The 14,830-nt window shown below is 39.8% G+C and overlaps 1 protein-coding gene across 2 annotated transcripts in view; it reads left to right on the forward strand.

The window, feature by feature from the left end:
• inpp5a (inositol polyphosphate-5-phosphatase A) overlaps window positions 1-14,830 on the forward strand; it is a 215,933-nt gene that overhangs the window by 59,720 nt on the left and 141,383 nt on the right. For both annotated transcript variants that reach the window (XM_079690298.1, XM_079690297.1), the window contains exon 2: window positions 1,372-1,413. In XM_079690298.1, coding sequence (XP_079546424.1) covers window positions 1,372-1,413 — 42 coding nt within the window. The remainder of the gene's footprint in view (window positions 1-1,371; window positions 1,414-14,830) is intronic.

Here is a 14,830-nt window from a genome sequence, read left to right on the forward strand (position 1 = left end):
CAACTTTCTGTTAACTTGCATCTTGGTTGGAGTAAAAAACTGGATTTGCAGGGGTTGTCTGTCTTCGGATTTAGTTGCTCAGTCTTGAGGTTTATGCTTCCTATACACAAATGAATGCAGCTTGTCTGATGTGCCGATGTAAAGTGTACTATTCCTGAGGTTTCTCCCCAGCTTTTGGGTCGGTGCTTACAGCACAACACATAATCAGAAAGGCAATGAGGTGTGCCGTGATGCCATTCAAGGATACTCCTGTAATATATTAGGGCTTTGTTAGCCAGCAGATCCCTTGTGTATTCTTAATATAGACTATTTTTCTTAGGACTCACTCTCCATTTCACACACTCACACACACTCTGCAGTGCTGTTCATCAGACCTAATTATCGACATAGGGAGATCTCTCCTTAAATGGTATACTGCCCAGGATCCTGTCCCTGTTTCCAGTGCACAAACCAAATTGAGTCCAGGTCTGGGAAAAACCTTTTTAAGTGTAGGAGGCAGAAAGAGATGGGATACAGACAGAGCAGAAGAACGTGAGAGAAAGAGAAATGGCAAGAGGATTGACGATGCCTTGTAGAATATTATACGTGTGTCGTGACCCTGAGAAGAATATGCTGTAGTATTACAGTAATACCGTCAGTATATGCAAAGAAAACTACAATGGCACTCAACTAGCAGAACTCCGCCAAGGCCAATCATGCATTCACGTGATTACATACCCCCCTAGATACTTACAATGGCAGTTGTATACATTTTTCCCATTCCCACGCACCAATATTTTGTTGATTAAAGGGCCGATATTATGCTCATTTTCAGCTTCATATTTGTATTTGGTGTCTCTCCTGTGACAGGTCTCCATGCTTTAATGATCAAAATGCTCTTTCTTTTTCTCATACTGCCTGTGCTGCAGCACCTCTTTTCACCCTCTGTCTGAAACTAGAGCCCAGTCTGCTCTGATTGGTTAACTGGCTGGCTCTGTTGTGATTGGTCAACCGCTTGGAGATGTCCAGGTCCTTAGCTTATCATGTACAATGTGTTGCAGCGCTTGCTAATAGAAGCACGTGTTTTACGTAGTGAGGTTACTTTGCCTCGGAAGTAAACTAAAGGGGCCAATGGAGGCGAGGGGGGGGGGGCAGTGTGTCGGAGAGATACTCGCTCTGGAGGGAATGCAAGGATTTTTGCCTTTGCAGACCTGCACAAAAACCTAAAGAAAACACTACACTAGAAGAAAAAGCCCAACAATGATAACAGGGCCTCTTAAAAAAAAACAACACGTGTTTTTAGGAGAACATTTGTCCGTTAAATGTCAATGATGTTGCAAGAATATACTCCAAACAATGTCACTAAATTCTGTTGTTCTTTTCTCTTTGCAGCCGGAAAATCTACAGAAAACATGGCTGAGGGAGTTTTACCAGGTACGTGATACAGTTCCCAGCTAACATATGCAATCATGTTAGTGCAACAAGTTGCATATTACTGCATGGAGTCTTTTAAACTGACTTACTGGCAGCTCACCTTCTGATTTTGTGATATTCCACATGGCCAGTTTACTGCTGCTGCAATGGAAAACTCAATTTTCTTCCTTTACAGTAACATACTGTAGGCCAAAAGTACACAGCTTTATGTACTTTAACCACACTCCAGCTTTTACCATTGCACCAAATGTTATTAGACTTGCGACCTACTCATTTCCTTATTTGTATATGTTTTTCAAAGTGGATGTAGTATTGGCCCCAGCCTGACACTTGTTTCTATATTGTTGTCAAGAGACTGTGACCACAAACCCCTCAGGCTAGTCCACATGATCTTCAGTTGGAGATTTTTAAACTAAGCTGAAACATCTTTCCTGCACAGAGAACATGTCAATATATTTCTGCAGTATTTTGAGCAAAAGCTTCCAAGTCCCTTTCATAAAAATGTATGTATGTTTACTTATACCTTTTTATAATTCAGTTTGGGAGAGTTCAAAATGAATTATTGGAGACTTATCGCAGGGATCTTTTCACCTCATGTTCACCCCAGTTATTGCATTGGGTCTTTTTCAGAAAAGCAAAAGCTAGAGCTCAGTCATGTTTCATATCTGACTGTTTGATCTACATAGGAACCCCTGACTAACCACAACTCTTTCCACTGGGGTAAGGGAAGTGATGCAGCTACAACTCTCAACTGCTGTCTGAACGTGACAGACAGATACAGGAGTAACACAGTTTAACTATGATAACCAATCCTTTTTTTGTAGTTGTACATTCAGCATCTAAAATACATTCTGTGTTAATTGCCACTTCCAGATGGCTCATTTGTATACCACATTACATTACTTGTGTCCAAAGCGACTTACACACACTTTAATACTGTAGACATGCCTGCATGACCAATTTGGGGTTAAGAATCTCGCTCAAGGACACTTCTACTTGTTTGCTTCTAGCATCAAACCAGTGACCCTCTGTTTGTTAGCTTGAATGTATTCATGACTAAGAAATACAGTATGTATTTAAATAATCCTGTTTGTTTTGTTGTTTAAATATTTGTTCAAAATTCCCCTTAACAAAACAAATAAATGAGTGCCCCTAATAGGAATACCATGATTCCACAAGGGGAGGGACATTTATTTCCGATACTGGTGGTAATGCAGATCAAAGTAGCCTTTTTTGCTTAATCAGTGAGACCAGAAATTAGGCATTAGTGCCAAATTAAAGAGAGAAAGCTAATTTTAGCTAGCATCCCCCCCTTTTGTGCAATGTTGGGTGAACACAATACTGTGTTACGCAGAGTTGCCAATGACTATTCAAATATTATGAACATAAAGTAGCTCCTAGTGTGAATCAATGCTAATGTTAGCAAGCTAAACTATACAACATCAACAGGAAACTAGTTTGCCTTACTTAGCCAGCCAGTACTAAGTGTAATATAATCTCAATAGCATGATTGTGCCTGTGCCATCTTAAATGTTGTATTCAATTACAAAGGTGTAAAAGTGAATGCTATGTGTAGTTTTTTTATACACGACCATTTCAGCATAATATATATGATATGTTTTATATTGATCGATCATTAAAGTGTTCTCAAAGCTTGTGAAGGTGCAGCTAGTTTGAATGACTTCGGATTTAAGAGTTGATTATATTTCACATCATTAATCCACATCTGTAAAGTAACTAAAGGTATCAAATGTATGTAGTGGAGTAAAAGTACACCATTTACCTCTGAATTGTTGTGGGGTAGAAGTACACATTTGCTAAACAATTGAAATACTTAAGTAAAGTCCATGTACCTCAAAATTGTACTTAAGTTTAGTACTTGAGTAAATGTACTTTTACTTTACACCACTGCAAGTGAGAAACAAGGCATTGGGAAGAGGTCAACGTGTTGTTAGGATGCGTGTTTTCACTCAAGACCAGGAAGTAGTATAACTAACATTAGTTTCCAGTTGCAGCTTTATTGTGAAGAAGTATCCTGCATGTGACCCAGACACATTTGTTCTATTATTCGAACATCCTTAAACGGGAGTCTTTAAAAGTGAAAGTAAAACGTTAAAAGTCAAGACTCTATGAAGGGCATAGTCAAACAGGGATTATGGGGTTACTTTAAAAATGTTTTATCCATATGTGGTATACGCTGCCAAGTTTGTGGGTTCTTTCTTGGCATCTCCAATAAAGGCACACAGTTCTTCCCTCCATTTGGGGCAAAGGTATTACAATATTTTACCTTGGAGTAGTAGTAGTAGCAGCAGTACCCATGCAAATCACATTTAATTAACCTAAAAGGTAAAATGATCTTCATGAACTGGAAACAATTTTCTCTAACTTGAGAAGCTTGCATGACAATTATGTTGTGAAGTTATATAATGTTTTTGCAAATGTATACATACTTTATAGATCTAAATGCCAAAGCTCCCCACAGAAGTGAAAAACATATTGAGCGGTGTAAATCCTTTTTGTGTTCTTGTTAGCTCTTAATGATCCTACTTGTTTTCAAATGACACATACAAATGTACATATGTTGTTCACTTAATTCTCCCAAGGAGCTGATTCTTTGACCGATTCTGTTTAGACTTAGTGACCTGAGTGGGAACTAGCTGGAAAAGTGGTTAGTTCAGAGCAGTATGTAAACCAAATACAACAACACCTCCAACGCTGCTTGGAAAAATTCACAATCGTATTTACTATTCCCAGGAAGCCCGGGTTATTGGTTGAGAAATATTCCAGACTCACCCTGAACACACAGAATGTCTTCATTCTATTTAGCCTCAAGCATATACAAGTATGTGTGCTTTTGGTAAAATATTTGAATAATTTTGCAGGATCTAATTATGTATACTGCTAGCCTAAAGGGATAGTATTCTGGTTATGTATGAGGCTGTTTAAAACCTGCAACAATACGTGTTAGTGTAGTACATGTCAAATCCTTTGAACTACTCACGAGGCGTTTGGGATCTGCAGTCAAATGATTTGTCTGTGATGGATTGCCTCATGTGGCAGTCATGGATTTTTCTCTTATGAATTCAATACACCCCATATTGAATAAATGTGATTCATACTAATAACTAGGAAGTCAATTCTGAATACATATTTAGTTTGAATGGTTATTATCAGACCAATAAGTTTCACTAAATGCCTTTTTGTGTCAACTAAAACCAACAGCACTTATGTTACTAATTGCTGAAACATACTGTGGCGTGTCTCGTGACTTTACATTTCTTTGACTACAAAAAGTAAATGGAGCCTATAGTTTGTGTACAGTAGGATTTACAGGCAACCAATCAGGGGTCTTACATGATCCTGCTTCTGTAATACTTCCTGTACTGCTGAGGCCCAAACCAATATTTAGGAATCACTAACCAGTAAAGTGACAAAGTAGCGGGCAATAGCAAAGCACATTCAGTCATGTACTGTGCTGAAGTGCACTTTTGACGCACTTCAATTTACTAAAGTATTTCTATTTCCTGTTACTTTAGACTTCTACTCAAATCAGAGTTAAAAGTACTCTTTTTCGGGCACTACTTTTATACAATAGCATTGTTTTCTTTGAAGATTCAGATTATTGATATGATATTTCTTTATCAAGTAGTTTCTCGTTTATAATTAAGTATAAGTTAGGTTATGAATTTTTGGGTGAAATTCAAAAGCTACCCTGCAGTATATTAAATAAGCTGAAAAAGCGCTTTTAACAGCTGCATAATTAAAATGATGCAAAACATGAATGCATCAAACATTTTCTGAAATATGTCCTTGTGCAGAATATTGACTGTTTCTCTATAAAACTTGTTGATGCCAATGCTTTAGTTAAAATAATAGTTTTAATCCTTACTTATGGATACTTCTACGCTGTTGAATTCATACTTGAGTATAATAAAGATCTTAGTACATTGTCCACCACTGCAGCTACACAGTGTATTTACATTAAGTTCCACCAAGTTGAAATGTTACTACAGCTATTCTGCATCATTTTGAAAGACTAAAAAAAACCTTTGGACATATTTGAAGGAATGTTGTCTTAGCTCCGAGCCTCTTGGTGGGTGTTGACTTAGGGCGGGTTCCCACATAAAGGTCCGGTTTCTAAATCGGACCAATGTGAGGTTGATACATTGCTTTTCCAACCGGTCCGGTTTGCTTTACCAACATGGTACGCTTCCTGTGATTGGTTCGAATGGTGTTAACACCAGAAATGAACCGCCCAAAGGTCAGTTCAAAGCGGTCCCAGAACAACCCTCTCAGGAGGAACACAGAGCCGCTCTTTGGTCCACACCAGAGTTCCAGTTTGGATTTACTACCCCAAACAAGCCCCAGCTCTGTTCACCTGGACTGAAAAAGGCTGGTGTGAACACAACTTTATTTCTGAGGGATGGTGTTGCTAGGAGATCCGCTCTGCTACTGACCAGAGAACGTATTAACCATGTCTATTATACAAGAACCAGCGATTAGTAACGTCATAGAAGCCTGCATCAGAGAGTGAAAGTTAGTCTACTGTCCCAATGTTAGCAATAATTCCACTAGACATGTTCTTTCTCATTCATATTATATTTCCCCACCTGCTGATTCATTTACAGCTCCTCTCACTGAGGGGTTCATACACAGAAGAGTGCTTTTGCATCTGATAGACCTCTACAAATAAGACTAAGACGCCATGCATTTCTCAAAGGTGAAATGCCCTTACTGCCCTGCCAAGCAAGTAGCTTCTTGATGCTCCTGCTATTCACACATATATTTACATTTGATTATTATCAAACATTTACAAAAACATGTGCCCATTTTATGCATGAAAATCCAGTCCACCTCACAAAGATTAGTCCGGCAATCTGAAACCATTTAGACTTTTACAGCCTCTCTGAAATAAAATCCTGAATTTAAAATCCAGTTTAGCTGCACTTAAGATTAAGAAATGTCAAAGAATTAGCTGAAAAACGGCCATTAAGAAGTACTCAAAACAGACAGTAACTTAAAGTAAGATCTGCATTTGATCTTTGAAACCCCTTTGCTACATTCCTCTTTTCTAGTTCTAGCAGTTGTTATGATTGTTTTGACACCAACCATGAATGGGCCTCTACAAGTCTCTCCTTTTGTCAACTTTTCACTAATAATAATTAGTCACTGGCGTGCCAAAACATGCCGACTGTCAGGTGATTCCTTCCTGTAGTGAGGTTATTGGATTTAATGAGCATAGAACATGTTCATGTATATGTATGTGTGTGTTTGCTTGTAGAGGCATGTCTTTTTTACTTTTGGTCAGCACTGTTGAGGAATTCTGTTTGCATTGTGCAGCAGGCTTGAAGGTATCATATCTCTTAATGTGTGTGTAGTGAGACAGAGGGAGAGCAAAGCATGCATGGAGAGAGGGAGAGAAGGGAGAGAGGTGTGCCCCTGTGCAAACCGGGCAGGTCTGTAGCCTCATGCCAGCGGGCTGACGTCATGGAAACAAGCATCAGACTCTGAACTGGTCGCGGCTGGGAACACAGTGACGGCGAGAGAGAATCTACAATCAGCCACGCTGCGCTAGCTCATCGTGACCCTCACAATACACTCACTGTGTCTTTAGGTCCGTTGGCTAGCCCACCATGTGGTCATAAAACTATAATTGTTCTTCCACTGGAAAACTTCTGCGCATAGGAATAAGAAAGCACTTTATGTGTATCTTTGTGTCATGTCAGGCTGCTGCTTGGAGGTGACCCTGAAAGAATCCAAATGATGTTTAACACAGGAACTCTTTGGTCTCACGGACAGTCAATGGATTTACTTCAATCATGTGGGATGTTAGGAAAGTGCAGGATTCATTCCTTTTTTCTTGTCACACATGTACACAGATCATTATAGTGAAGGCATTGAACCCATGAGTAGCAGTGGCCATCTATTGAAAATATAGCGGGTCAGGATTACAAAAGACCCCCATTTATCTTAATAGTTATTAATACAATAAACACTATTTTATTTAACTGTACACTATTTAATTTTACATTCTGTTCTTGTTCATCTTATTCTATTTATATGGAATCCTGCATTTACATAGTCACTTACAATCATTCTGCTAAATGTAGCTTATTGTATTTTTTTCAGTTCATCTGCACTACTTGCACATTGGTCTCGCAACATAATCTACACTTTTTGATTCTACTCTATTCTACTCTGCTTCTTCTTGCACTATTTTTTATTTATTTTTATTTTTATTTCTTATACATATTTCTGTTGCATTGTTGGAAGAGCTTTGAGCTGAAGTTTTTAATTGCCAGTACACCATAAAGCCTTTGAATCTTGAATCTAATTTAGGAGGTTGGTGCCTTGCTTAAGGGCGCTTTGCCAAAGAAGCAAACCGGTACCTTGTGACTAACCAGTTCACACTTGTACTGGATTCATTTGAAAACTTAACGTCACCCTTGGGTTCCAAGCCAAGTTCCTAACAACTCTGTTATAGGACTGTTATAAGGAAACATACAAACATTTTCTTTTTTTATTGGAGTGCCAAATCAAACAGTAGCAGCCCCCAAGTGCGTTATGGTTAAAGGTCAACTGTATGAATACACACTCAGTCAACTGTTGCTGACTTACAGGGTTGTTAGGATGGAGCTGTGTTATTTTTCTTTTAAACAATTCATCCCGTTGTCCCATTGTAACATCCTGGAAAACACTGTAAACAACAAAGCTGTTAAACTGGCTTTCATTGAGGTGTGACGACAGCAGGTCTGCCTGTCGGTGCCTGCACCTCACACCATCTCTGTGTCTGTGTCCCTATACCAGTCTGTATTTAACCTTTAGATAACAGCTTTAGGGAATTCCTCAAGGAAATGACTTGATCTATTCCACGACACACCTTGGTCATAGTTCAGTGGAGTGTGTGTGCCAGCTACCGTACTCCTCTGCTGTTCACTGTCTGTTTTATTTCTGTATGATTGTTATCTTCATCATTTACAGGAATCTAGCTTTCAATGTAAGCTTTAAGGGTGTAAAGAAACATTAGTCAGCACTTATGTCAAACAAAGTAATGCTATTACTCAGCTTTTTCTTCATGTGATCATAGCTAGTATTAATATCTTGGATGGTATATTAGAGAGAAGAATGTAGAAACATCCAACAAGCTTAGTTACAGTTAGAGTGAGTTCTTTTTGACTTGTACAAGTTCTGGATCATTTCTTCGAACTTGGTTAGTTGAACTTTACAGGAGCACGACTAATAAATACAAGTAAATAAACAAAGTGTTAACACTTTCTACTACACACATGTCTGTAATTCATTAGCAACATACTGTTACTCTGTGAACATCTGCTTATAGCAGTGTCAAATCATAGTTATAAGCACTCATAAACATTCATAATGCTTTATCACTATTATCATAACACATTACACAGCATTTGCAGGACTTATGGTCAAGGCCTGCAATACTTCACCATTTTCTCTTCACAATGCGCTATCATGTGAATTGATGTTGGTCTAAGTAGTTATTGTTTGCTTTAAGTAAAATAAAAAAAACAAGAATATCACTAACGCACGACCACTGAGATTAATTTATAATACCATTATAATGAACTATATAAATAATATTCTTTATCCTTGAAAATAAAGATACTATAAGGAAATGATACTTGACCTTATAAGGCAGTAAATGCTTTAGAATGAAGCATAATGCATGTTTACTGTCCTTAAAGCCCCGGACACACCAAGCCGATTTTGGCGTCAGGCCGACGATGAGCGTCGACACAGTCCGCCAAAGGCTGTCGGCAAAAGAAATCACTCTGATTGGCTGTTCAGCTAGCGAATCAGTGCATGAGAAGCGAAACGGAAGTGAGGGACCCAAACAAACTATTAAGAAGGCAAATCTGAGGTTTCATTGTACTCCAGCTCTCGACACACGGTACGTCTACACTACAGGCATCAAAAAATGCTTTCAACGCTTCGCCCATTCACTTGAATGGGGTGACGTAGAAGATTTTGAATCTTCGCCGAACTGCATTGTGGGGAGCGTGGCATGGCTTTGCAAGCATCACGAGCATCTATCGGCATCAAAAGTTGTTCAACTTTTGAGGCTCGATGCTTGGCATCAGCCAATCAAATCCCGTTTATGCAAATCCCACCAGTGCAAGCGCAGCCAATCAAACCGCGTGCAAGCTGGGAGAGCCAGACCGCAGTTAATTTCCTCATATTCCAAACGAGATATTACGGTAGCAAATCACCCGGTTCTTTACAACCGGAACTATTTACCGGGATACAAACCGGAGGAACCAGGCATGGAGGGAGGTGGCAGAGACAGTGGGTGAAACTGATAGTTTTTTCGCCTGTTTGGAGAGTTTATATCCAGTTTACTTCGTTTTAACATTGCTATTGCTTTGTATGTCGGGGGCGGGAGATTCATGTGATTGGTTGCTCGCAAAAAATCGCCAAGCTTCAGACACGCCCAGCTTCAAGATTTTTTCATGCCTGTAGTGTAGACGGGCCGACAGGTTCGGGAAAGCCCCATGAGCTTCTCGTTGTAGAGTGAAAATGGAACGCACACTATATTTGTTGTTTGTTTATATCACGCAGTCTGTTCTTCTTCTCTCGGTTATCACACAGGCCGTTTCTCAATCTCGAGGATGCTGGCTTGGTAGTCGCGTACTTCCAAGTCACTTCCTTCAGAAATGAAGCAAGAATGCTTCCAAGCCACGGCTTTGGAAAACGAAGAAGAATGGAACAGGCTAACAAGTGTGCCACTCTCTCTAACGGTTTCAACATAAACTGTACCGAAGATAAATACCTCACAATGTCTATCTAATTATGAACTTGCTTTACTTTCACGGAACACATTTTTGGTGATAACAAATGCAACAAAGTAACATATTTACCAACACATGTTCTACGCCACTACATTCTTACATTTAAATGTGTGCTGCGTCGGTTCAGCCATTCTCCGCAAGGGTTTTTGAAATTGGTCCGTGCGCAAAGCATTGTGGGGATTTTAAGGACGCGAAGTCTACCTATGTGCAGCCTCGAAATTTCCCCCAAACCAAGGACGCGGACTTGGTGGAATTCCAAGTATGCTGGAGATTGGAACAGTACTTCGGCGGCAATCGATGACGTAGCATCCTTGAAATATTGGCTTGGAAGCCAGTATCCTCGAGATTGAGAAACGGCCACAGTCTGTCTTCCGGTTGTTGCCTCTTTTGAATGACGAATACACACTACCGCCGCCTGCTGGTAAGTAGAGTTATTGCCACTCACGCATGCGCAGTTCGTACATGCTTCTTGGCCGTCGGCTGAAGTCTTTGCAGTGCGACACATGGCCAAGACGCAGAGACGCGAGGCGATGTCGGTGTCCGTTTGTGTCAGTTCTTTGTTGTCAGCTTGGTGTGTCCAGCCCTTAAAACTACACTTCAATAAGTATGTTTATAATGTATACAGACATAGGAATCATAGAAGTTGTTAACCCAAAATGATTAACTACTATTATTTAGGAGGCATATGATTTATATTATGTCAATAAATTAATCAAAGCCTGTACCTGCACTCTCAGCGTGTCTCCCAGTCATTTACACACAGGCAAAGCAGGGCCATTTGCATGCCCAACATGTGTGCAATAGCCCGGGTTAAATGGGAATCCGGCTTTCTGCTGGAAACCAGGGCTTTGCATTGCACCACAATGAATTGAATAATCCCACAGGCCTTTTGCATTGGAAACTTCTCTTGACAGGCCTTGATGATGTAAGATCCCACATCCAGTCTGTGATGTGTTAATGACAGACGCCGTGGTGAAGGTCATCAAATACATCATTTATTTGATGTGTTGTACCTGAAGGCTGATTATAATATGCCACCTGAACCAGGGCTGTCAAACGATTACAATTTTTAATCAGATTAATCACAGTTTAAAAATTAATTAATCATGATTAATCACCATTCAAACTATGTCCAAAATATGCCTTTCTTTATGTATATTGTTGTGGGAATGGAAAGATAAATGAAAGAAGGCGGATATATCCATTTAACATACAGTATGTACAGTGGGGAAAAAAAGTATTTTGTCAGCCACCAATTGTGCAAGTTCTCCCACTTAAAAAGATGAGAGGCCTGTAATTTTCATCCTAGGTATACCTCAACTATGAGAGACAAAATGAGAAAAAAAAAATGCAGAAAATCACTGTCTGATTTTTAAAGACTTTATTTGCAAATTATGGTGGAAAATAAGTATTTGGTCAATAACAAAAGTTAATCTCAATACTTTGTTATATACCCTGTGTTGGCAATGACAGAGGTCAAACGTTTTCTGTAAGTCTTCACAAGGTTTTCACACACTGTTGCTGGTATTTTGGCCCATTCCTCCATGCAGATCTCCTCTAGAGCAGTGATGTTTTGGGGTTGTCGCTGGGCAACACGGACTTTCATCTCCCTCCAAAGATTTTCTATGGGGTTGAGATCTGGAGACTTTTTGGAGGATTTCTTTTTCTCATTTTGTCTCTCATAGTTGAAGTATACCTAGGATGAAAATTACAGGCCTGTCTCATATTTTTAAGTGGGATAACTTGCACAATTGGTGGCTGACTAAATACTTTTTTGCCCCACTGTATGTATGTTTATCATAACATTGTTCTGTGTTTCAAAATGAAAGACAGCCCACACACCTATCAATCATCAAACCATGGGGTCTTATTTCATTACGTGTTGATTTCTATCAAAAAAGCAAAAGTATTCTCCTTCAGGACTTCCTGCAACAACACCACGCCGTTATCTTGATTCTGATTGACAAGAAGACATTATCAAAGATGTTCTATTGAGAAGACGATCACTACGTGACAAAAGTTTTCAAAACCGTTTCTAGTCTTCGGTATTTCCAGACAAGTGACTACTGAAATCAATCTTACTAACTGCTGTCTGTGCAATTCACTCGGCGCGAGTAGGCGGACTTTATTTGGCTTACTTTAACAACATTTTTCATGGTGGGGCTAAGCCATTTCTTCGTATAATGGCTGTAGCCTAGCCCAGCGCTGCCACTGGTGGGATGTATGGGGTGGGCCATTCTGCACATGCGTTAAATGTGTTAAATATTTTAACGCAATTAATTTAAAAAAAAATTACCGCCGTTAACACGATAATTTTGACAGCATTAATGGAAACGCATGACATAGAGATGTACTGTAACACATCTTGGTTTACTCAGAATCAGCATAAAGCATTACAACAGCAAAGTTACAGCGCAGATCGAAGGCAAACAAACAGACTTATGTTAGATTGCTTAGTATTTTATCTGAATCCGAATTCCTTTATTTGTCTCACAACGGGGACATTTGTATTATTACAACAGCAGATAGTGCAGATAAAGTGAGGACTCCAGATTGCATCATGAAGCCTCATTTGTTGAACGTCAGCTCACATACTCCTCTCATCCCTGTGATTACTTCCCAGATCCAAATAGGAACCATGAAATGAGACTCGGGCTATCCTGATCAGTCTCATCAAAGGCCCTCTCTGTCTGAACTGCCATTGACCTCTACCCTAATCATTAAGGATCAGGGCTCGACATTAAGGACTGCCCGATGGCCCGGGGCCATCTAGTATTTAGCTCGGGCCATGAAGCCTCACCTGCTGGTTGCCCGATCGGGCAATCTATTATACCAGTATCAGGCAGCTCGCGGATCCAGTAATGAGTGACCCGACAGTAAAACTAAACATATCTATAACTAGTTTAGGTAGTTTGAGAGGTAATTAAAATAGCTACGTGTGATATTCTAACCTGAAGTGTGTGTTTTGTTCCGCTCACCGCTGCATGTGATCATGCAGAGCTGCGTGTCGACTCGTCAGCAGCAGCTGATCTCTCTCTCCCATCAGATTAGACTTCACTCGCGTTTATGTCCATATCGATCAGATCCAGCTAGTTTTAGCTAATGATATGACTACCTGCTTATTAAAAGACACCGTGACCTAAACAATAAGTGTCTCTATGCAACTGGGTGAGGTCACAAAGTATAGCGCAGCATTATGCATTTGTTTACATGCCCACCGGAACCCCGAGGCATTAGCAACAGATCAACGCACAATCAACCCATACAGCACATCTCTTTCTCCACATTAAGTGTTACACATTAGAATTGACTACTCTTGTCTGTCACATACTCTTCTTGTCTGTCACATAAGTGGCGCAACTGAAGCGGTATTGCGCTAAAGGGAAATTATTTTGACTGGACATTTTGACCAAAGAGATTTAGATTTGCTTGCTAACGGGAACTCTGACGTCGCCATTGTGTGTGCTTCGCGGATGCACTCGGCTGCTCGGGTCTGCTCGGTCAGCTTCTGGATGAGGAGGGATTATTTCGACCAACTTACAGTAGATAACATTACAAACATTTTTAACAGGGGCCATAATAGCGTAAATAATGTTTGTTTGGGCAGTTATAACTGCATGTAATGTTTTCTACTTTTTTACATCTGGGAAGGCATTTGCCTTCAACAGATGGAAAGTGCCTTGACCAACAACTTAAGTATTTCTTATAGCTATGCAGGGCATGCAAGCGAGCAAACACAAACAAGTGAAATGAAGAATACAATTGAAATTGTAATATTGTGGTGTTTCATCTTATAATTCAGTCTAGAGAATGCACCAGACAGCATCTAAGACCTGCAAAAATCTAAATGTTCTAGGGGGAGGCCCCCCAAACCCTTCGTGCGTCCTTTCGTCCGCGCGCATTTTTCAGGGCAATCTCTATTGGGCTCAGGGCCATCTGTAAATTAGCTTAGATGGCCCACAGGGCCATCTCCCAAAAATCCTTAATGTCATGCACTGAGGATAGAAACTGTAAGAACAAAAACATGTATTTATTGACATACAGATGTAGCGATTCATTTCAGACAGTTTGAAACGCGAGGGCCGTGATTGGTACGTGATCTGCCCTCGCTCAAGGGAAAACCTCCAGCTTGACTTGAGACCGCCCCCGTGATAGATAAATGTAATTATAATGAAGCCAGCTGCAATGGATCATTGATCCACCAGGGGGTGCAGTGGGGTTCCACACTGGAGCTCATGTGAAATAAAGTGAGATACAGTATGCTGGATGTACAGCGGAACTTTGTTAAGATCCATATGTCACGGATATCATACTACTGTGCTAAATAAGAGACATGTAATCATTTACAAAACATCACCATGTTGTTATTTAACAAAATAATTTTGTTATTCGAAAAAAACGAACGGGAGGAAATGCAGCTCGGCTCTCGATTTTTAATCCTAATTTAATCATCATCTTCACCACGATCATTTATGTTTATGTTCGCCGAATTGACATGAAATCACTGACACATATGAATATACTGTATTCAACTTCATTAAAACGTTATTAACGTGCCTAAACTCAGTAAATCACCAAAAATATGTATATTTTAATGGAGT

Source organism: Notothenia rossii, assembly GCF_949606895.1.
Source record: "Notothenia rossii genome assembly, chromosome: 6".
NCBI classification, from domain to species: domain Eukaryota; kingdom Metazoa; phylum Chordata; class Actinopteri; order Perciformes; family Nototheniidae; genus Notothenia; species Notothenia rossii.